General features: G+C 44.5%; 1 protein-coding gene across 1 annotated transcript in view; it reads left to right on the top strand.

The window, feature by feature from the left end:
* ITGA9 (integrin subunit alpha 9) overlaps positions 1-23,995 on the top strand; it is a 345,733-nt gene that overhangs the window by 251,103 nt on the left and 70,635 nt on the right. Inside the window, exons 19-20 of the mRNA XM_061196493.1 lie at positions 17,006-17,092; positions 20,248-20,327. Of these exons, the coding sequence (XP_061052476.1) occupies positions 17,006-17,092; positions 20,248-20,327 (167 nt within the window). The remainder of the gene's footprint in view (positions 1-17,005; positions 17,093-20,247; positions 20,328-23,995) is intronic.

The raw sequence follows: 23,995 nt of genomic DNA on the forward strand, positions 1-23,995 counted from the left end.
GTTAATTAAAAGGAAAGGTAAAGCAGTGGTAATAATAATGAGTAACAATAATGAAAGTATGTAATAATAATGAAATAGGACTAATGGCAATGAGGTTGGGGGGAGTGAAGATTCTCTTGTCAGGAGAGACCAATTTTAGCCCTGTGAGTGCGCCTCACCCAAACACTCATGACAGGAGTCTTCCCTCAAACAGCTTGGTCCTTCTCCCTCCTCGCAGGCTGGGAACATCCCCTGGAGACAGCAAGGACTGTATTATAAAGGTATGTTATCCAATGCAGGACATCGAGGCTGCTTAAAAAATAATTAAGCGGGGACATGAACAAAGGAATGTAAGACGTAACAGAAAACATACGTGTCTCATGCATAAGAATTACTCTACAGAAGCTGTTTCCCATTTGAGACAAAATAAGAAACACTTGTTGAGTGGATGGATGAGCTTCCTCCAGGGCCGCAGGGGGTGGGCACCCGTGTGGGAGCTGGTCTTGGTCTCTGTAGACATCATCTCTCTGGGTCACTGCCCTGGGGGCATGGTGGGCAGCGCTCCAGTCTGAGGACCTGTAGGCAGGAAGGGCCATAATAAAAGATATTCTGTCCTCACCATGGTTTGAACCCCAGGGAAAGCACTTTTTCCCCTTCTGTCTGGGTCTCCATCTCTTAACCTCCAAAATGGCTAGCCCTCGGGGCCAGGGTTTCAAAGGCTGGTATAGAAAGTTTGCCTCAGATTCAAAATCCAGATTTCCTGACCCTGCTTCTGCTCTAAAGCATCCCACTCTTGAGGGTGGGCTCAGCAATCTGCATCTTTTTTTTTCTTTTAATTAATTTATTTATTTTTGGCTGCGTTGGGTCTTCGTTGCTGCGCGCAGGCGTTCTCTAGTTGCGGTGAGTGAGGGCTACTCCTCATTGCAGTGTGCAGGGCTCTCATTGCAGTGGCTTCTCTTGTTGCAGAGCACGGGCTCTAGGCTCGTGGGCGCAGTAGTTGTGACTTGCAGGCTCTAGAGCGCAGGCTCAGTAGTTGTGGCGCACAGGCTTAGTTGCTCCACGGCATGTGGGATCTTCCCGGACCAGGGCTCGAACCCATGTCCCCTGCATTGGCGGGCGGATTCTTAACCACTGTGCCACCAGGGAAGCCCCAGCAATCTGCATCTTTAACAAGGATTTTAATGTAACCTAACTTTTGAGGGTTCTTAGTTTGGGTGTGTGTTGGAAGCACCCAGGGAGCTTTCAGCAAATGCTGGCCCATGCTGTGTGCTTTGATTCAGTGGGGCTTCCATGGGGGGCTTTTTTACAAAGCTTTCCGCAAAATCATCACAGTCTGTCTAGCACCATTTTACAAATTGCAGAGAAGTGCCCCCTCTGGTGGGCCACAGCCTCTTGCCAGGGTACGGGGCTTGGGGAGAGCAGCATGGGGTGGGTTTCAGCCCCTTCCCCACCTCAGCCAGGTCTCTTGTGCAGTGAACAGCGTGCACAGCTGTGCATGGTATCTCTGGCTCCCAGGTGGTTCCAGTGCACACCCCAGTTAGGAAGCAGTGACAAGTGTGGCTGTTAATAACCTTTGAAGGCTTTTGGGCAGAAGTAGACAGAGTAGTGTGTTCAGATTCACCTGGGGCAGCTTGTAGACCAGACTGGGGACAGCTGAGAACAGGGCATCCACAGAGAAGCTGTTTTACACTGGCCTAGGTGGGAGGAGATTGGAGCTGATCTGTTGTGGCAGCAAGGAAAGAGAAAGGATAGTCCTGAGCTGTGTATAGAAGTAGTAAAGTGGATGTGCCAACCCAGGGGGAGAGATTAGTAAGCAGATGCCCCCTGAAACAGGACTGAGTGAGCCCACAGAGCACTCCAGGGTGCTGTGCTGGGGAAGGGTCCTCTCTCAGACCCTGTCTCTTCATCTGTGGCCAAGGGAAGTTCAATGTCCCTGGAACAACTCAACCAAGGAGAGGCAGGTGTTGGCGGAGAGGTGACCCAGCTTTCTCATCCCTACTCCTTCAGGGAGCACCTAAGGTCACCTCCCAAACTACTCGAACCCCAGTCCTTGTCCCAGAGTCTGCTTTGGTGGGGATCCAGACAATGGGGCATGTTAATGGGTGGATCTCCAGCTCCAGAAAAGTGTGTCCTCACTAAGACAGGAGCCCTCAAATGCATCGGCTGTGTATATCTTTTTCTGGAGGGCAGAGAGCACAGGAAGTTGGTCTCCATGGGTCAGCATCATATGTTTCCTGAGTGGGTGGGTCAGTGATGTGGAGCAGGGCTTCTCAAATGGTCATGTGCACAGAGGTTACCTGGAGATCTGCTTAATATACAGATTCTAACTCAGCAGGTCTGTGTGGGACCTGAGAATCTGCGTTTCTAACAAGCTCCCACGTGATGCTGATGCTGCTGGTCCAAGGACCACACTGAGTAGCAAGGCCCTTAGCAGCAAGGTCCTTCACAAATGAGTTCTAAGGCTGCGGGGGTACAAGTGGGCTGGTAGGTGGGATGGAACTCTTCACTGTAAGTACGTTTCTAATATCAAGATTCCTGGCCAGGCTTTTAATAAGTACTCCTCATACACTTGACTCCTACAAAACCTTTTCATCCAAACACCACTCATAAATTGTTTTTATGCCATGATGTGTTAAACTCTTTCTGATCATTTCAGGAGAGGTCGCCACCTTGTAGAGTTTTCATCCAGCCTGTAGGGCAAAGGAAAAAATGATAGAAAATCAAAATAATTTGATTCATGAGATGGAATTCAACTTTGAATTCTAGTATGTTGATCAAGAATTTGCAGGCTCTGGGAAATACTTTTTTTTTAAATCTAAGAATAGAAACCACTTTTTAAAAATCTAAGAATAGGGATATCCCTGGTGGTGCAGTGGTTAAGAATCCACCTGCCAATGCAGGGGACATGGGTTCGATCCCTGGTCCGGGAAGATCCCACAAGCTGCGGCACAACTAAGCCCACGTGCCACAACTACTGAAGCCCGCACACCTAGAGCCCATGCTCTGCAACAAGAGAAGCCACTGCAATGGGAAGCCCACGCACCACAACGAGGAGTGGCCCTCCGCTGGCCGCAACTAGAGAAAGCCCGCGTGCTGCAATGAAGACCCAATGCAGCCAAAAATAAATTAATTAATTAATTAATTAATAGTAAAAAAAAATATCTAAGAATAAGTCATTTGCCTCTGTAACAGGAGGAAAAACTTGCTGGATGAAAATCAAATACTTTGATTACTTCTTAAACCTCAGAAGACACAACTTACTGGTCTTTTCACTTTGGGCTTTTCAGTTAGAGCTGGTGGATTGATTGATTGATTGATAGATTGATTTTAACATCTTTATTGGAGTATAATTGCTTTACAATGGTGTGTTAGTTTCTGCTGTATAACAGACTGAATCAGTTATACATAAACATATATCCCCATATCTCCTCCCTCTTGCATCTCCCTCCCACCCTCCCTATCCCACCCCTCTAGGTGTACACAAAGTACCGAGCTGATCTCCTTGTGCTATCCGGCTGCTTCCCACTAGCTATCTGTTTTACATTTGGTAGTGTATATAAGTCCATGCCACTCTCTCACTTTGCCCCAGCTTACCCTTCCCCCTCCCCGTGTCCTCAAGTCCATTCTCTACGTCTGCGTCGTTATTCCTGTCCTGCCCCTAGGTTCTTCGGAACCTTTTTTTTTTTTTTAGATTCCATATATATGTGTTAGCATACGGTATTTGTTTTTCTCTTTCTGACTTACTTCACTCTGTATGACAGTCTCTAGGTCCATCCACCTCACTACAAATAACTCAATTTCGTTCCTTTTTATGGCTGAGTAATATTCCATTGTATATGTGTGCCACATCTTCTTTATCCATTCATCTGTCGATGGACACTTAGGTTGCTTCCATGTCCTGGCTATTGTAAATAGAGCTGCAATGAACATTGTGGTATATGACTCTTTTTGAATTATGGTTTTCTCAGGGTATATGCCCAGTAGTGGGATTGCTGGGTCATATGGTAGTTCTATTTTTAGTTTTTTAAGGAACCTCCATACTGTTCTCCATAGTGGCTGTATCAATTTACATTCCCACCAGCAGTACAAGAGTGTTCCCTTTTCTCCACACCCTCTCCAGCATTTATTGTTTGCAGATTTTTTGATGACGGCCATTCTGACCGGTGTGAGGTGATACCTCATTGTGGTTTTGATTTGCATTTCTCTAATGATTAGTGATGTTGAGCATCCTTTCATGTGTTTATTGGCAATCTGTATATCTTCTTTGAAGAAATGTCTGTTTAGATCTTCTGCCCATTTTTGGATTGGGTTGTTTGTTTTTTTGATATTGAGCTGCATGAGCTGCCTGCATATTTTGGAGATTAATCCTTTGTCAGTTGCTTCGTTTGCAAATATTTTCCCCCAATCTGAGGGTTGTCTTTTCGTCTTGTTTATGGTTTCCTTTGCTGTGCAAAACCTTTTAAGTTTCATTAGGTCCCATTTGTTATTTTTGTTTTTATTTCCATTTCTCTAGGAGGTTGGTCAAAAAAGTTCGTGCTGTGATGTATGTCATAGAGTGTTCTGCCTATGAACTCTGTTCCTCTAAGAGTTTTATAGTGTCTGGCCTTACATTTAGGTCTTTAATCCATTTTGAGTTTATTTTTGTGTACGGTGTTAGGGAGTGTTCTAATTTCATTCTTTTACGTGTAGCTGTCCAGTTTTCCCAGCACCACTTATTGAAGAGGCTGTCTTTTCTCCATTGTATATTCTTGCCTCCTTTATCAAAGATAAGGTGGCCATATGTGCATGGGTTTATCTCTGGGCTTTCTATCCTGTTCCATTGATGTATATTTCTGTTTTTGTGCCAGTACCATACTGTCTTGATTACTGTAGCTTTGTAGTATAGTCTGAAGTCAGGGAGCCTGGTTCCTCCAGCTCCATTTTTCTTTCTCAAGATTGCTTTGGCTATTCGGGGTCTTTTGTGTTTCCATACAAATTGTGAAATTTTTTGTTCTAGTTCTGTGAAAAATGCCGTTGGTAGTTTGATAGTGATTGCACTGAATCTGTAGATTGCTTTGGGTAGTATAGTCATTTTCACAATGTTGATTCTTCCAATCCAAGAACATGGTATATCTCTCCACCTGTTTGTACCATCTTTAATTTCTTTCATCAGTGTCTTACAGTTTTCCGCATACACGTCTTTTGTCTCCTTAGGTAGGTTTATTCCTAGATATTTTATTCTTTTTGTTGCAATGGTAAATGGGAGTGCTTCCTTAATTTCTCTTTCAGATTTTTCATCATTAGTGTATAAGAATGCAAGAGATTTCTGTGCCTTAATTTTGTATCCTGCTACTGTAACAAATTCATTGATTAGCTCTAGTAGTTTTCTGGTGGCATCTTTAGGATTCTCTATGTCTAGTATCGTGTCATCTGCAAACAGTGACAGTTTTACTTCTTCTTTTCCAATTTGGATTCCTTTTATTTCTTTTTCTTCTCTGATTGCTGTGGCTAAAACTTCCAATACTATGTTGAATAATTCTGGTGAGAGTGGACAACCTTGTCTTGTTCCTGATCTTAGTGGAAGTGGTTTCAGTTTTTCACCATTGAGAACGATGTTGGCTGTGGGTTTGTCATATATGGCCTTTATTATGTTGAGGTAAGTTCCCTCTGTGCCTACTCTCTGGAGCGTTTTTATCATAAATAAATGTTGAATTTTGTCAAAGCTTTTTCTGCATCTACTGAGATGATCATATGGTTTTTCTCCTTCAATTTGTTAATATAGTTTGTCACATTGATTGATTTGCATATATTGGGGAATCCTTGCATTCCTGGGATAAATCCCACTTGATCATGGTGTATGACCCTTTAAATGTGCTGTTGGATTCTGTTTGCTAGTATTTTGTTGAGGATTTTTGCATCTATGTTCATCAGTGATATTGGCCTGTAGTTTTCTTTCTTTGTGACATCTTTGTCTGGTTTTGGTATCAGGGTGATGGTGGCCTCGTAGAATGAGTTTGGGAGTGTTCCTCCCTCTGCAATATTTTGGAAGAGTTTGAGAAGGCTAGGTGTTAGCTCTTCTCTAAATGTTTGATAGAATTCGCCTGTGAAGCCATCTGGTCCTGGGCTTTTGTTTGTTGGAAGATTTTTAATCACAGTCTCAATTTTAGTGCTTGTGATTGGTCTGTTTATATTTTCTGTTTCTTCCTGGTTCAGTCTCAGAAGGTTGTGCTTTTCTAAGAATTTGTCCATTTCTTCCAGGTTGTCCATTTTATTGGCATAGAGTTGCTTGTAGTAATCTCTCATGATCCTTTGTATTTCTGCAGTGTCAGTTGTTGCTTCTCGTTTTTCATTTCTAATTCTGTTGATTTGAGTCTTCTCCCTTTTCTTCTTGATGAGTCTGGCTAATGGTTTATCAATTTTGTTTATCTTCTCAAAGAACCAGCTTTTAGTTTTATTGATCTTAGCTATTGTTTCCTTCATTTCTTTTTCATTTATTTCTAATCTGATCTTTATGATTTCTTTCCTTCTGCTAACTTTGGGGGTTTTTTGTTCTTCTTTCTCTGATTGCTTTAGGTGTGAGGTTAGGATGTTTATTTGAGATGTTTCTTGTTTCTTGATGTAGGCTTGTATTGCTATAAACTTCCCTCTTAGAACTGCTTTTGCTGCATCCCATAGGTTTTGGCTCGTCATGTTTTCCTTGTCATTTCTTTCTAGGTATTTTTTGATTTTCTCAGTGACCTCTTGGTTGTTTAGTAGTGTATTGTTTAACCTCCATGTGTTTGTATTTTTTACAGATTTTTTCCTGTAATTATATCTAGTCTCATAGCACTGTAGTCGGAAAAGATACTTGATACGATTTCCATTTTCTTAAATTTACCAAGGCTTGATTTGTGACCCAAGATATGATCTATCCGGAGAATGTTCCATGAGCACTTGAGAAGGAAGTGTATTCTGTTGTTTTTGGATGGAATGTCCTATAAATATCAATTAAATCCATCTTGTTTAATGTATCACTTAAAGCTTGTGTTTCCTTATTTATTTTCATTTTGGATTATCTGCCCATTTGTGAAAGTGGGGTGTTAATGTCCCCTACTTTTATTGTGTTACTGTCGATTTCCCCTTTTATGGCTGTTAGCATTTGCCTTAAGTATTGAGATGCTCCTGTGTTGGGTGCATAAATATTTACAATTGTTGGGGCTTCCCTGGTGGCGCAGTGGTTGGGAGTCTGCCTGCCAATGCAGGGGACGCGGGTTCGAGCCCTGGTCTGGGAGGATCCCACATGCCACGGAGCAACTCGGCCCGTGAGCCACAATTACTGAGCCTGCGCGTCTGGAGCCTGTGCTCGGCAACGAGAGGCCGCGATAGTGAGAGGCCCGCGCACCGCGATGAAGAGTGGCCCCCGCTTGCCACAACTAGAGAAAGCCCTCGCACAGAAACAAAGACCCAACACAGCCATACATACATACATACATACATAAAAAGAATGTAAGCAGACAAGAATAGCATTTTAAAAAAAAAAAAAAAAAAAAACTAAGGAAATCTGAATAAACGATGGACTTTAAAAAAAAAAAATATTTACAATTGTTATATCTTCTTCTTGGATTGGTCCCTTGATCATTATGTAGTGTCCTTCTTTGTCTCTTGTAATAGTCTTTATTTTAAAGTCTATTTTGTCTGGTATGAGAATTGCTACTCCAGCTTTCTTTTGATTTCCATTTGCATGGAACAACTTTTTCCATCCCCTCACTTTTAGTCTGTATGTGTCCCTAGGTCTGAAGCGGGTCTCTTGTAGACAGCATATGTACAGGTCTTATTTTTGTATCCATTCAGCAAGTCTTTGTCTTTTGGTTGGAGCATTTAACCCATTTAAATTTAAGGTAGTTATCAATATGTATGTTCCTATTACCATTTTCTTAATTGTTTTGGGTTTGTTATTGTAGGTCTTTTCCTTCTCTTGTGTTTCCTGCCTAGAGAAGTTCCTTTAGGATTTTTTGTAGAGCTGGTTTGGTGGTGCTGAATTCTCTTAGCTTCTGCTTGTCTGTAAAGGTTTTAATTTCTCCAACAAATCTGAATGAGATCCTTGCTGGGTAGAGTAATCTTGGTTGCAGGTTTTTCTCTTTCATCACTTTAAATATGTCCTGCCACTCCCTTCTGGCTTGCAGAGTTTCTGCTGAAAGATCAGCTGTTAACCTTATGGGGATTCCCTTGTATGTTATTTGTTGCTTTTCCCTTGCTGCTTTTAATATTTTTTCTTTGTATATAATTTTTGATAGTTTGATTAATATGTGTCTTGGCGTGTTTCTCCTTGGATTTATCCTGTATGGGACTCTCTGTGCTTCCTGGACTTGACTGACTATTTCCTTTCCCATATTAGGGAAGTTTTCAACTATAATCTCTTCAAATATTTTCTCAGTCCCTTTTTTTTTTCTTCTTCTTCTGAGATCCCTGTAATTCGAATGTTGGTGCGTTTAATGTTGTCCCAGAGGTCTCTGACACTGTCCTCAATTCTTTCCATTCTCTTTTCTTTATTCTGCTCTGCAGTAGTTATTTCCACTATTTTATCTTCCAGGTCACTTATGCGTTCTTCTGCCTCAGTTATTCTGCTACTGATTCCTTCTAGAAAATTTGTAATTTCATTTATTGTGTTTTTCATCATTGTTTGTTTGCTCTTTAGTTCTTCTGGGTTCTTGTTAAACATTTCTTGTATTTTCTCCATTCTATTTCCAAGATTTTGGATCATCTTTACTATCATTAATCTGAATTCTTTTTCAGGTAGAATGCCTATTTCCCCTTCATTTGTTTGGTCTGGTGGGTTTTTACCTTGCTCCTTCATCTGCTGTGTATTTTTCTGTCTTCTCATTTTGCTTAACTTACTGTGTTTGGGGTCTCCTTTCTGCAGGCTGCAGGTTCGTAATTCCCACTGCTTTTGGTGTCTGCCCCCAGTAGGTAAGGTTGGTTCAGTGGGTTGTGTAAGCTTCCTGGTGGAAGGGACTGGTGCCTGTGTTCTGGTGGATGAGGCTGGATCTTGTCTTTCTGGTGGGCAGGATCACGTCCGGTGGTGTGTTTTGGGGTGTCTGTGAACTTATTATGATTTTAGGCAGCCTCTCTGCTATGCGTGGGGTTGTGTTCTTGTCTTGCTAGTTGTTTGGCATAGGGTGTCCAGCACTGTAGCTTGCTGGTCGTTGAGTGGAGCTGGGTCTTAGCATTGAGATGGAGCTCTCTGAGAGAGCTTTCACCGTTTCATATTATGTGGGGTCAGGAGGTCTCTGGTGGACCTATGTCCTGAACTAGGCTCTCCCACCTCAGAGGCATGGGCCTGACACCCGGCTGGAGCACCAAAACTCTGTCAGCCACCCAGGTAGTCTTGCTAAAGCCGGGCCACCTGCAGCAGCCTGACCAATGGAGTATTCAAATTGGAAATGTCGCCTTAGCACTGGGTGCTAGAGGAGATCTCCATCGCTCCATACCAGAAATAAAGGATGGACAGCTCCAGCCTGAGAGGCTTGTCTGCTCACCTGCTGGGGTGGATGGGGGCTGGGATGGTGGGTTTATTTTTATTTATTTGTTTGTTTAGATTCTTAAGTTTGTTTTCCTGCCATCCCGAAGGGGGCAGTCATCAGCATTTGGGGAAGTGTTTTGATTTGTCTTCATGTTGGGAAAATACAAAGATTAGGGGTTGATGTAATGCACAGGAGGGGCATGTTACAGGAATAAGCTTATTCAAGTCATTTCTGATTTGTGTTGGTTTTTTTAAATGCAATATTATTTTTACTCATTTTAAAGCATCCTTAGCGCCAAGAGGACTGTTTGGGAAGAGCCTCCCTTGTCTCCACTTTGATAAGAAAATTGCTCCTCCTGGGACAGCTGACTTCCCACTGCCTGTGATGGGTACAGGGTTGTTCAAAGTGCACGCTCCAAATTCAGCACTCCTTAGCTTCGGAGGAGATTTTGGCTTTAACAGTTATGTGGTTCATCTGTCTCAAACATTTGTTTTGACTCTAGCTCCTGCTTGCTTTACTTTTTTAAGCTTGGAAAGAACAAACCCAGAATAGTCTGGGCCTTCACTTGCAAATGGGGGTTTAGACAAAAGTTTAAAAAGGCACTTGCTTTGTAGCACTTGCCTTGGAACCCCCACGTGTGCCGGTAATCACCTCTATTCCCTCAGACTGCTGGTTGCCAGCCCCTATCCAGCAGGGCCTGTAAACCGCTGCCCCAGCCTTGCCAGACCATCAGCCACGATTGGCATCTGTCCTGGCATCCCGTGTGCTCCAGGTTCGTTAAAGGCCGCGCGCTTCATTCATTGGGTTTATGCTGCCCACCTGCTCAGGCTCAGTTTCTGTGGGTTCTTTGGGGGATGGGGAAGAGGGGACCTTGTCTGTGCCTTGTTTGGGGTTCCCCGCCTCAGGCCCCCTCTGGTCCATTCTTAACATTGGCAGCTGGGAAATCCTGGGCAAGTGCTATAACTTCTCTGTGTTCCAGTTTCCTCCTTGTAAAATGGGCATAAAAAGAGGAGCTACCTGGCATGTAACAAGCTATTACTGAGTAGGGGCCATCTGTGGACTCCGTCTTTACAACCATCCACACTGGCAGGCCAGCCCCAGTCCTATAAGGCAGGTGTTATGGCTTCATTTTTCAGGTGAGAAAATGGAGGCTTGTAGAAAGGCCAGCCTGTTTGTCTGATGACCCATAGCTGTTACATATCCGAGCAAATCAATTGGGACACCGATGCCAAAGCTTGTGCACTTTCTATGCTGCAAGCCCGTGTGCTTTTCTGCATGCTGAGGAATTCCATGGGCCCTGTCCCAAAGGATTCCTCTCTAGGAATAGCACTGTTTTTCTGGTGAGGCTCAGGCTGACTCATCCTTGAGTGGGGCCAATAAAGTATTTCCGGGGAATAAACTCTTTCTATTAACTCACTGGGCCAGGTTATTGAGAACCCCTGCTCACCTTTGACTCCTCAGTTAATTAGAGAATTTGGGATCAAGTGCTTCCAAAATTTACCTGAATTCTCTATTAACTGAGTTAACACAGAGCTTATCAGGTCACAGGGGTCACACCTCACGTGGCTGGAAGAAAGAAAGGGGGTCTTAGATGAATACCAAGCTTCAGTCAGACATAGAACATGAAGGGTCATCTCAGTTTGACAAACACAGGAGGAAGTAGCAAACGGGAAGATAAACTTCACACTCTCCCTGGAGCCCAGCATTAAGCCCTGACCAGATTTGCGGGTTTGCTGCTCCCACAGGGCACTGCGTTGGTGGTCAGAGAAAGTGTGGCTCCAGAATAAAATCGAATGCTGTGTGATTGGGAGGAAGGAGCCTGAAGGCCAAGGAGGCTCACTAACTTCATGGTCTGATTTCTTCCTGCCAGCCACACTGCATATTACAAGCAGGGCTAGAGCTTGGCTCCGCTGGCCAAGCTCCCAGGGCCAGGACAGCTGAGGTATGTCTGGAAAAGAGAGGGCCTTTGCCAAGGCAAGCATCTCCCATGCCAGGCAGACCAGCAAGTAAGCTGCCTCTTGAAGTCCCTTCATCTGAATCCCCGAGGAGCCAAGGCTTGTTGAAGTACCAAGTGCAAACTCAGGAGCTACTGAGTGCCCGGTACTGAGAATATAGAGACGAACGTGCAGAAGCCAAGTAGGCTTTCATCTTGTGTTCTAAAAAAAATGTTAATTGATGTTTTTCTGATCCTGAGAGTAATGTGTCTTAATAAAAAAAAAAAAAATTTAGAAAATTTAAGCTGAATCACTCAATCTCTGGGGAGAAACCCTGATAGCATTTTATGGAATTGGATGTGTCTGCTAGCCAAGGAAAAGTGGGACTGGGAAAAAGGCCTATTTTGTGAATCTTCTTAAAATAGGGCCCAGAATTTCATATTAAAATTTTTTCTTTAAGTTTTGATTGGGACTTTACTTGAAAAATGAAACTAAATATTATGAATATAAGTTTATGTTATTCTACACTTAACAGCTCTTGTAATATTGTAATTATAATGGTCAAGGATACTTAGACCCAAGGCAAAAGTTTATTTGCTTTATTAGCATCTTTAAAATAGCAGTGCATTAATTTCTGAAATGAAAGAAGTAACTGAGTGCTGGGTCGGCAGCTTTTGGACGTGAATATTCCTATTATAAGGTAATATTCTTTGCTTCATATTTTGCCTTTTTTTTGTTTTTAGGACAATCACAGAAAGGTCGTTTTTATGATGGTACGTTTTTCCCAAACGCTTCTCTTGATCTTTTAAATTTAAAGCCTTATCTTCTCAAGCATCTTAAAGTGTTATCATCCAAGGATAATTTTGACTTCTTCAACAGTTAACTGATCTAACTCTGCCAGATCCAGACTTAATCAGAGGCTTTGAGTGGTTTGAGCAGTTTCTGAGCATCACTTTCATTGATTTCATGAAAGCCTGCACCTTTGCAACAGGTTTTAGTAGATTTGCACTGCATCTGAGTTGGATAATCAGATTCTACACTGTTTGGCAATCAGGGACAAAGGGTAGACAGTCTATTCACTGGTCCACATTCCCTATCAGCTGAGAGCTGGTAATCATAAGTCTTGCAACAGTGCTGAAGGTAAGTTCTCCAAGCTAAAGTCAATGTAAGCAATGATTGAGGCACAAAAGGAATCAGAGCCAAGGAGAAGCCTTGTCCCTAGAATCTCTCCCATGTACCTCCTGGTGGGGTACCATGTGCCTGGCGGAGGTAAAAAGCACCCTCCCCCCACTAGATCACTATTCCTGATGCTGTCTAAAGCCAGGGCACAGCTAGTTTAGCCACATCACCCCAACATTCATTTTTTAAAGGTTCCCTGAGACTTCTTTGACTACAGGATGCCTGCCTGACTATGGGGAGTGGGGGTGGAGGTGGGCGGGGGTGGTACCTAGCTCCATAGTGACCCTGTTTTTTAAGGTTATGCCCCAGGCAGGATCTAAAACCAGAGCATAGGGGGTGCTGATACTGCTTTGAGATTAAGTGCTCCCCTGATGGGGGCAGCTATGCTGACTTTATAACCAGTAGTTAGAAAGTTTTTCCTTTGGTTAGTATGGATTTGAACAACATTCGTTAGCATGTGAGGGTTCCCCTTCCGTTGCCTCTCCCCACTTGGGAACAAATGCCCAGTACTTAACAGAAGCTCTCAGTGCCAGCAGCCTCATCTATAAAGAGTATTGTCTGAGGTCAGGTTCACCGGAGAAGAACCTGAGATGGGGATTCCTGGGCAAATGATTTACTGCAAAAATGCTCATGGGAGAAAAGGAGTGAAGGGAACAGAATGGGGCAGAGGACAGAGGCAAACAGGGATGTGCTCTCAGCCTAATCCCACGGGGGCTCTGGAACATGAGTTGCACAGCACAGCTGGTCTCACCTTGAGGCAAAGGGGCAGCCTTTTGCACCCGTGTCAATCATAGGCTGCAGAGGAAGGGTGTTATAACCTCCCAGGCAAAGCAGCTCCCATTCAGCCAGGGACTGGAAGTCATCTAGTAAAGGGGTCCTGGGTGCAGCACTTGTGCCGTCCACACCAGCAGTCACAGTGTTTGCTGAAGCCCATGCTCTGGGGGCCTCTTTGCCTCATAGCTGCAGTGAAGAGTGGAAAACGGAATTAAAGCCTTTCAGTCAAGGGGACTTACATAGCCATGGGAGGGCTGTTCTGGTGCTGACAGGCGCAGAAGGGTGACCCATGACATTCCTCCCTGTCGCAGCGTCCAGGAGCGCGTGAGTCATGACCGTACACTGAGCGCTCTCACTCCTACAGAAGTCTTTGGTTTTCACTCTTTTTGCTTGTCCCCCACCCCAAGATCCAACCGGAATTCTGTCATTTCTATTAGACTGAGTAGGGTGGAAGAGAGATGTGGAATAATGCAATAAATGCTGGTTTAAATGTTATTTCCTTGCATTTTGGAATTAACAAAAATAAAGTAGTTCAGCAGTTCTCAGGCAATCAAAAGCAGTCTTAGATCAAAGCTGAGTAAACGGAGGTCCCCTCAAGTTCCAGAGTAAATCTTTAAAGACTCAATGAGTCCTTCACATCCATGTAAAACCTGAAGAAGTCTTCGGGGTGATAAATCTTTGAGAACGGATAGACCTTTGACTTAAATAGAAAACCTCTCTCCTGGTTTGAAAGGGATTTCCAGTGAGATATTGAGCTTTGGAACTGGGTTGAGTAATATAATTTATGTATATCCTGGGATGCTCTTGAGAGTAATTACACCAGGACGACAGACTTAAACCAAGACTGTCCCAGGGAGTTAAGGTCACCTAGGCTTGAGCTCGCTGCCTCTAATGCCCACAGGCCAGTTAGCTAGGATTTAGAGTAGCTTGTACTTGGGCCAATTGTGGACATTGCTTCTTGGGTGAGGAATTATAAGGAAGAGGATGGTGACAAGAGGCCACCAACAGTGAATCATTAGGACCAATCTTTGGGCCATGCAGTTCGTGAGACAGCAGTTGAGAAATTATTCACTGGTTTTCCTTATTGAGATTGCTGCTGCATGTTCTCGAGATTCCAAGAGCAGCCCCTCACACTGCCCTGTAAATGTCTGTTTCTCTGCTGGAAGATGTCCCCCTTCTAAGCTGTGAGCTCTTCAAGGACAGGGACTAATGTCATTCAGACCTGTGTCCTCAGTGCTGATCGTGGGAGGTTATGTGATGACTCAGCCACTCAGTGGATGCTCAGGGTCCATTCCAAATCCTGTGCTATGCCCATATTAGATATGCAAACTTACCTACCACCCACGAGTGTTTGGGGCAAGATGGGTGAAGGAAACCTTGGAGGAAGGGCTGAGGAAAGGTGTTCTTGACAGTGGGAACAACTAGGCAAAAGTGTGGAAAGTGTGGAAATGAGACCAAGAAAAGGATGTTTGTAGAATAGTGACGTATGTGCTCAGAGAGGTAGGGGCCAAATGGATGCCAGTGTTAAGATTTTGAGCTTTATTATGTTCATAATGGAGAGAGGCATTTTAAGAAGATTGCTCAAGCAACCTGTAGAATGGACCAAAAAAAGGCAAACTCATAGCAGTGGCTCCCAAAGCATTGCACAGTGGAACACTTACTGTATCACCTACCATGTATTGAAAATGCTTATCTCAGGCCCCACAATCCCAGAGTGTACTCAGGGTCTAAGACCACTGGGGCGTGGCCTGGGAATCTGTATTTTTTTTAAGGCACTCCCAAACCAATTTTAATGCAGGAGGTCCCAAGCCCACATGAGGGATGCTGACTAAGGTCACGGAGAACCGTTAGAAAACTTAACAGTTACTGAGATCAGTTATCCCCATTGGATATCTAGATTGGATGCTGAAAGATAAGCTACAGTTTCCTTTTATATTTATATATCTCCTATTTTTTATTTCCTTGTATTTCCGGTTGTTTGTGTTGCTGTTGCTTTGTTGCTATTTTCTAAATAAATTTTTATTGATGTTTAGAAAACAGACAAAAGTACACAAATCATTAGGCGCCCAGCTCAGTGAGTTTTCACAATGATCACACCTGAGAACATCCCCAGCACCCCGAGAACTCCCTTCCACTTGCCACCCGCCAATTATTATCTTGACTTCTAATCCCACAGATGAGTTATTTGTTTTTTGTCATTTCTACTTTTTGTGTTTGATAATGTTCATAATATATTAGTGTAATAGTATATGTGTATAACATATAACTAAGTAGGTATGTTGTGGTAAGTGCTCACATTTTTTTTTTCTGATTAGACACGCAACTTAAACTTTTTTTATTTCACCCATTTACCTGGAAATGTGGGTCTGGGCTGAGGCGCAGGTCCTGGAAATTGGAGGAGGGAGCATGGGTGACATTTCAGAGCCAGAATCCACACAGGTTGGTTCCTTTTGGCTGCCATTGTGTGTTGCAGAGTTGCCAAGGCCCTCGAGAAGATGAGGGCCTTGGTAGGGGAAGGAGATAGGTTTTAGAGTCAGCCAAGAATGACCTTGAGGAAGTCACATGACCTCATTGAACTCCAGCACCCCAGCTTCTAGACATTCAGCCAGTGCTAGTTCTGTTCTGTGCCTTCTCCTTTTCCCAAACCTGCAAACATTCTGTCTCCCCCTCAGAAGTCTTGATTTGGCCTCAGTGACTTGGAGAGGCCCTGTGGGTTATGAAGAGCCTCCTGCTTTCCTTTGACTTTGGTTGTAAACCATGTGTGCAGGTGGAAAGATGGCAGCTCCCTGCGGCCCCTTTCCTGGTTTTCTCATGCCTGGCTGTAGAGTCCAGCCCAGGCCAGCTATGCTGGGAGCCCTCTCCTTGCCCTTGCACCCACCCCCACCCTGGGAAGGCTTGCTGAGGGTGTAACTCAGCCCTCATTGCTTCATGCTGTAGAAAGAATCCCTGTGTTTTCCTTGGTGCGATTTCCTTAGCATTTATTTTTCCTCAACTAGTAAGGTTTTGAAAGGCAAGATTAGGGTGTGAGCCAGAAAGGCAACTTGGATGCCTTTTAATGCAAACCTAAGGAGGCATCCAGCTCACGTGTGGGCTGTCCCGTTTCACGAGGAGAGCACCGGGGTTCAGAGCCAAAGGGTTGATTAAGAATGAAGAGTGTTCTTACTAATAAGAACCTGCTGTATAAAAGAAACAAATAAAATAAAATCCAAAAAAAATAATAATAATTGCTTTTTTAAAAAATCACATTTTTAACTCTTTTTATCCCTACATCTTCCAAACTTTTTGACCCCAAAACCCTTTTTTAAAATGTAATACCCACAGAACTAATGTTTCACGGAACACAGTTAGGGAAACTCTGATATACAAGAACAAACATGATAAAAAAAAAAAAAAAAGAATGAAGAGTGGTTTTGTCCTCTGCACTGTCTTCCCAGAGAACCTCTGGCAAGGGTGGCGGGGGGACGAGTGGGCAGTCAGAGGAGGATGGGGACTTGGCCTGTCAGAGACTCCTCATTCCAGCACAGCCAACAGTGGCTGTTGTCTGAGAACTTCCTTAAAGCAGGACCATGTCTGCTGAAGCCTGGATTTGCCTCCCTGGGGCTCCTCCACACACCTGTCCTGGTGCAGCCAGCCCATCTGTTGGTACTTTTTGTCTTTCAGGAGGAAATGGGCATTTCCTGTGAACTGCTGGAATCGGACTTCCTCAAATGCAGTGTGGGATTCCCTTTCATGAGGTCGAAGTCGAAGGTAAGGGGCAGGGACGGGGCACTTCCTTGGCAGCGCCCCCGGCCCTTCCCACCAGCCACTCATTCTGCAACTGCCTCCCCGAGGTTTCGTCCACACCCCACTGCAGCGGGGTGGCCAGCAAAGCCCTGCCTGGGCACAGCCAGCCCTGTCCATGGCCATCTCCAAGTCTGTTCCGGGGGGCTGTGGTCCTTCCCCTTGATCCACGTGACATACCGCAGATGTGAGACACACGCCACGGCCTTTGTACTTTGTCAAGCACCATCTGGTTGGCCTCTTAACATTTTATTTTCTGGGACATCCCATGCCACTTTGAGTCCCTGGAACAACATAGGAGAAGATGTGGTCTGGGCTAGTGATCTACAGTCCTGGCTGTTGCCCCCCGGGAACTCACAATTTTTTGAAGAGACCTCTTAAAATATAAATAATTGTATTGCACTTCATTTTGTCAGAAAAGTACAAGAAAGTACAGTCACTTTGGTATTTATAAGGAGCCAGATTTTCTAAGCTCAAACAGTAATATGGTTTAGCATATTTGGAGATTCATGGAACATTCTAGTATGTGCCATCATTATAAAGAGATGCAAAGACGTAGAAGATGTGATTTTTGGAGGTAAAACTAGACTCTAAAAGACCAGTTCCGCCTTTTTAAATGGAAGCTGTTTTCGCTGCTATGATTTGAAGGAAATTTTATGTTCCTTTGTCTACCTTTTTTCCCTTCCTAAAAAAAAAAAAAAAGAAAGTTTAATCCTTTTATCCTGCCTATGTCATAGAATTGGATCATTTTAATCTCTAAGGCTTTTTGGTCTCAGTACATAGTAGCTGTTTTGCAAACCAGTTGTGAGAATGCTCTAGTAAGGAAGATTTGCTCATTTCTTAGCAAATCACTTGAATCCCTCAGCCTCGTTGAATGTACCTGCTCCAAACTGGTGGCTCTTATATCTGTGATTCCTCAGCCTTTTTTCTGGCTCTGATCCTCATTCTGTCCACATTCATCCCAGGAGAAGGTAAGCCCCAAGTGGTGGCTGCCCTCAGAAAAGCTGGCAGAATATGGGCCAAGTCCTGTGAGATTCCAGGTAGGGTGAGGATCCAGGAGGAGGACCCTGAATGCTGGGCATCATTGCCTGTAGTAAAATGTGGCACGCACATGCACACACACACACACACACAAATTTTATTGAAATCTTTTGAGCAACAGGAAATAGACTTAATTGAAACACTTTAAAAGTAGCCATTTTGTTGTAAAATCCAGCCTCCCTCCCTCAAACCTAAGGTGCGTCTTGCTAGTTTTAAAGATAATTTAAAAGGAAAACTTATCATTGCAGTTGGATCCAGGAATACTTCCCATAGAGAGAAAGTGAATAAATGAATACAATGAAAATAAAGTAATCTTGACTTATGGGGCCTTAAATTTTGTTAAAATTCATTCTCTCTCAAAATAGTCACAGAGCCAACAGAAGTATGGATGTTGGATGTTGGATTTTTTTTCCAGCTTGGTAATGTCACTGCCTTCCTCCACATACAGAAGTGAAGGCCTGTAGCAAGGCTGGTCCTGGAGGCAGGGCTCTGGGGGTGAGTCCCTGGAGAAAGCCCCAGAAGCGACCCAGCAGGGATGGGGCTCCCTCTATCCACAGCCCGGCTTGTCCTCCCCTGCCCTCAGACCCTGTGGGTCATCAGGCTCCAGACCACCTGCTAAGCCTCATGACCACACTATCTGCTTACTTCGCTGGCCGTATGTTTCTGTCTCTCACGACCAGCCTGCCCGGTCCCTGACCTGTTCTCCCAGGCCTCTGGCTCTCATTTTGACTTTGTGCCCAAATCTTTTGCTTCTTACCTCACTTTGATCTTTAGAGCGCTTAATTCAGATCTCCTGCCAGTTCAGACTCTCTGCTGCAATGAGACCCTTGACTTTCCCTTCCTTTGGGTCCTCCAGCTCTGTTTCCTGTCCTGTCTCCATGACCCACCCTCACTGTAAGCTGACAGGTCTCACTGCAACAGAAATTTCTGTCTAGAAAGGGATGTCCAGCATCCACTCTAGTTGATGGTCCAATGTCATGATCCAGCGTTCATTACTTTCAGGTAGCATTCAGTTCAGTAGAATCCGGTGTTGCAAAGTTAGACCATTGCCTAGAATTCGTCATAAAGGAACAAAATGACGTCATAAATGAACAAATATTTAGATATTAAATAAGTCATAGACTCTCAGAACTTGATGGAATTTAAGGATCATTTTGTCCACCCTCTTCTTTTTTATTGAAATGCAAAGAGATCGAGTATCTTGGCCAAGATCACATAGTTTGTGGTAGAGCCTGGCTCTATAAGCCCTACCCGAGGGGTCCTTCCTGATTCCCACACTTGCCTGGTGTGTATGTGGTGAAAACCATTTGCTTGGAGCAGTGTTCCCCGAATCACAGGGTGCCCACCACTGGGAGTACCTGAGATGATTTTGGGTGGCTCATGAGATGATTTTAGGTGATACATGGACATAACACTAAACCACGTTGACTCTAACGGTGAGAAATTTATTACCTTTTCAACACTCTTTCAATCCTAACTTTTTGCGGGAGAAATTCTCCGGTAGCTCTACAATATCTCTAACACCTCCCTATCAGTCGTTAATCTCCCTTTTATCAAAATAGAGCAGACCTTAGGCCCAGAGCCTTCAGCAGGCAACAGAATTCAACACCCCTTTGTTTCCGTTATGTTTATTTTTATGATGACCTCCTCTTTATGGCAAGTGATCCTTGATTCCCATCTGTGATAGTGATATAAATTCTTCTCTTTAAAATAGTCTTTAAACAGCAAGAGTGAGGCAATAAAAATACAAAGTACATATCACAGGTGATATGATAAGCAGATGTGGCAAAAACTGGGATGATGGTGTGTGAGTGAAATTTAGGAAGTCCTGGTTTAAGAGTTCAAGCGTATCGCTTCCTAACGAAAACCTCGGTTGCTGAAAAGGACAGCGTGCCTCTCGCCAGAGTGGGCTCTGCGTTTTATTGCTAAAGTTGTATCTCTGGCCTGACCAGCAGAGAGAAATGCACACAGAATAAAGCTTGCTGTGCAAATGAGCATCCAGAGGTCATAAACTGCAGAAGATTGTAGTGTTTAAGTTTGGAATGCTGGCTGATGCCAAATGTCACTTTCTTTTCCCATAGTATGAATTCAGCATGATCTTTGATACAAGCCACCTGTCTGGGGAAGAGGAAGTTCTTAGCTTCATCATTACTGCTCAGAGGTAAGGGGGATTTAAATTTTTTCCAAAGATGAAAGATTTATGGGACCAAGAAAGGTCATGCCCTGGTCATGCTTTGATGATGATGCCCAAAATGCCGAGGAGGAAGGAACTGCTCAGTGATAAAGCCCCAAACCGCTGCATAGAATCGGGTCTCTCAAGGATGGTGCTTGTCTAGTTCCACTTGTGCAGATACCAGCTCAGACAGAGCTGGGAAGGACTAGGGGTTCATCCAGTCAGAGGTAAATGATTTTACAGCTGAGGAGAGACAGGCCTGGAGAGGTCAGGATTCCAGCCCAAGCTTATGTGGTTGGTTAGTTCACAAGTGTCCTCTGTGGTCAGTGGCTTCTCATGGATGTACCCCAGCATCCCTTGATGCAGGGACAGGGCATCTGCAGCCTGAGGGCCCGGCCAAGCCTGTTGGTGGAGGCCCCCAAGAGATGGTCCTCAAGAGAGGGCTTGTCCTAGGAGCTGAGTGGACAGATAGGGAAGGGGGCAGTGCAGTAGCGATGTCTTCCCTCAGGACTGTGCTCCTGCCTGTCTCTCTCCAGTATAGCCAAGGGTGCTTGAGAGAGACTTTGGGGTCATGAGCTGCCTCCACAAGCCAGAATCCACACGTGCCTTGAAGTACCATCTGGGTAGCCCTTGGCCGATAGCTGGGCTGGAAGGAGAGGTACTTAGGTGGGTGAATAGGGAGATATAAGCTTTGACTGTATAGGTTGGATACCCAAGGCAACCTTTTTATTTGAATTTTTATTTGGAAATGATTTTAAACTTAACAGAAATGTTGCAAAGAATAGTGCAAGGAACTCCTGTATACCCTTTACCCAGATTCACTCAGTCTTGACACTCTGCCTCATTTATTTTATCATTCTCTTTCTATGTATGATTTTTTCCACTTAACCATCTGAAAGTAAGTTGCAGACATCATGCCTCTTTACCCATAAGTATCTCCATGTGTTTCCTAAGAATGAGGCCATTCTCTTAAATAACCCCAGTATAGTTATAAAATTCAGGAAATTTAACACTGATACAATGCTATTATCTAATCTCTAGTCCATGTTCCAGTTGTCCCAAAAATGACTTTGTAGCCACTTTTTTACTGGTCCAGAGTCTGATCAAGGATCAGGCATTCAGTTACCGTGTCTTATCTCTAGTTGCCTTAATCTCCAAGCCAAACTTTCATGCCAAGGGATCTGAGTCTATCCCAGAGGTGGTCTGGAGATCTGAACCAAACACTCTGAAGCCCAAGGTCAGGCAAGATCCACAGAAAAAAGGTGAGATAACAAAATCAGGAACCTCATGGCTAATGGAGGCCGGGAAAATGGAAGGCCAGACACTAGATGAGCAGACCATGAAACCAGGGGCTGCAAGTCAACCAGAGAAAGGCGATTGTGCAGCCACAGGTTAGCATGCGGCCAAGTCTGGAGACCCACTGAATCCGGGGTACAGAGCGAGGCAAGGGGCTAAGCGTTGTAAAACTAAGGCCCCCACCCACATGGTCACCTCTCAAATGAGGGTGCTCAACCCAAGACTTCCTCCAAGGAGGACTGCACCCTCGGGCACTGAGAAGGAGCTCCTGGTCCCACATTCTGAGAGAGAAGGTCATCTCCCGGACTTTTCAGATGAGCCCCATCGTGCAAGATAACAGGTGCCGGCTCAGCCATCTGTCTGACCCCCAGGTAGAGCAAGGGGTCCTGCTCTGGACCACTCCTCTCAACCCCATTCATGTCCATCAAGTGTAAAGCACTGAGCAGAAGCTGAGAGGGAGCAGGGATGAATGAGAGAGAGTCTTCCATCTCAAACCTCATCAAGACAGGGTCAGTCTAGAGACAGAGGCAGACACGGCTCAGTGCAGGAAGTAGGGCAGAACAGCCCAGGGCAGGCACTGTCCCTCACTCATTCTACAAACTTTTGAGCACTTACTACGACCAGCCACTGTGTGAGACAAGGGGAGATACAGCAGGGACCAAAGTTGGTAAAAGCCCTTCTCTTGGGGAGCAGTGTGCTGGCAGCAAAGGTCAGATAATGAACAAATGAACATAAATTTCAGAGGGAGACAGCGCATTCGCTGGCAAGTATGAAACTTCATTTTCGTCCCTATTCTCTTTAAGCCCACTTGGGGGGGGTTTGTTCTTTCCTTGTCCTTGGAGACAGTCTAGGACAGTCTTGTGCATTCTCAGGTCACTCTTGGTTAATGCAAAGTCCTACAGTCGCTTCAAGCCTCAAAGCAAATTCACAAATCCATAATCAAAGTGTCTCCTGTCCCATGAAATAATCAAAGCTTGATTTCAAGTTAAGGCTTCCTCCCCTCTTTCAGGGCAAGGCTGCAGGAGGGAAGCCTTTCTCCGGGAATAGTCTAGCTTTCCTCCAGTGGTGCTTCTACTGGCCCTCCCCCTTTTCCTGAGAGCCCCCCAGGCTCACAGCAGGGGTTGTGAGAGGTAAAAGGCAAACAGGAAAGGTCTTACTTACCAGGCACTGCTGCAGGCACTCACTCAGTCTGGGTATGAAGAGCTGGCTCCTCCCCTTTGGGGACCCCCTCCGCCCTCCCACTACTGGGGAGGCTCACCTGTGCTTCCTCCCTCACCACATCTTCCAACCTCAGCCTCTAGGCGGCCAAAGATGCCTTCAGTTCCTGCTGCCGAGACTGTGCCCTGGGACAGGACCAAAGGTGACCCCACCCTGGCTCTTGCATGTAGATCCCACTCAGGAATCTTTGCCCTGACAGTCTCTGGAAAGGCAGGTGATCCTTGTGGAGTCAGGAGGGGAAAGCCAGCAGCCCCCTCCCCGTACATTTCCTGGGCCTGCATCTGACTGTCCTGATCAAGGTCCCCTGAAGCTTAACTTAAAAGGCAGTCACCCTCCCCTGACCACAAACCATTTTCTCCAAAATCTGTCTCCAAGAATCCTCCTTTCCCGACTCTTGTTACATCCTTGACATTATAGTTTGGGTTGTTGCCACCAGACATAGTAAATCCTGGTTTAGTGCTTTCCTCTGAATTTTGGCATCTATTATGCCTCAGCCAAAACTTGCATTTTAACACCCTGTCATACTCACCCCAGCCTGAGTGATTCTTGAATTTTCACAAAAACACCAATTAGTCAAAGGTTAGACTAAGATTCTTCCCAAGTGCTGAATCTTTCAACATCACCCTTGGTCCATTCTTGCCTCTTACTAATTAATGGCTTTGCCCCCAAAGCCTGAAGTCACTGGGCATTTGGGAGGTTCAGGTCAGGCCCCAACAAATACAACCCAACAGTAGACAGCAGCAGGACTGGTGGGGCACACACTTAACGAGGCTTTGTTTTATTTTTTCACTGGAGTCCTTCCTCAGTCTCAATGTTATTTAAAACTCACAGAATTAAGATTAATTTTCGGTTGGGAACCACTGTGAAGCTGGAAGTACACATTTTCAGAGCCCCTCAATCCACCACCACTGTAGCATATTTTTGCATTTAATGCTGCTTTCTCTGTTGTTTTTTTTTTTTAGCACTTTCCTTAATGTTTTAGAGAATGTTCTTTCTCCTAAAAATGAGAGCACAGCACATCACAGTGGTTGTTTGACCCTCTTTACCTTGTGTTGTCATATCCACCCTCCACTCCAAAGGTGATGACTTTCTGGCCTTTAGTTCAGCACTAGTGGGACTTAACAAACACTAATTATATCCTA

The sequence above is a fragment of the Eubalaena glacialis genome, chromosome 7 (assembly GCF_028564815.1).
Source record: "Eubalaena glacialis isolate mEubGla1 chromosome 7, mEubGla1.1.hap2.+ XY, whole genome shotgun sequence".
In the NCBI taxonomy this organism is placed as follows: Eukaryota; Metazoa; Chordata; class Mammalia; order Artiodactyla; family Balaenidae; genus Eubalaena; species Eubalaena glacialis.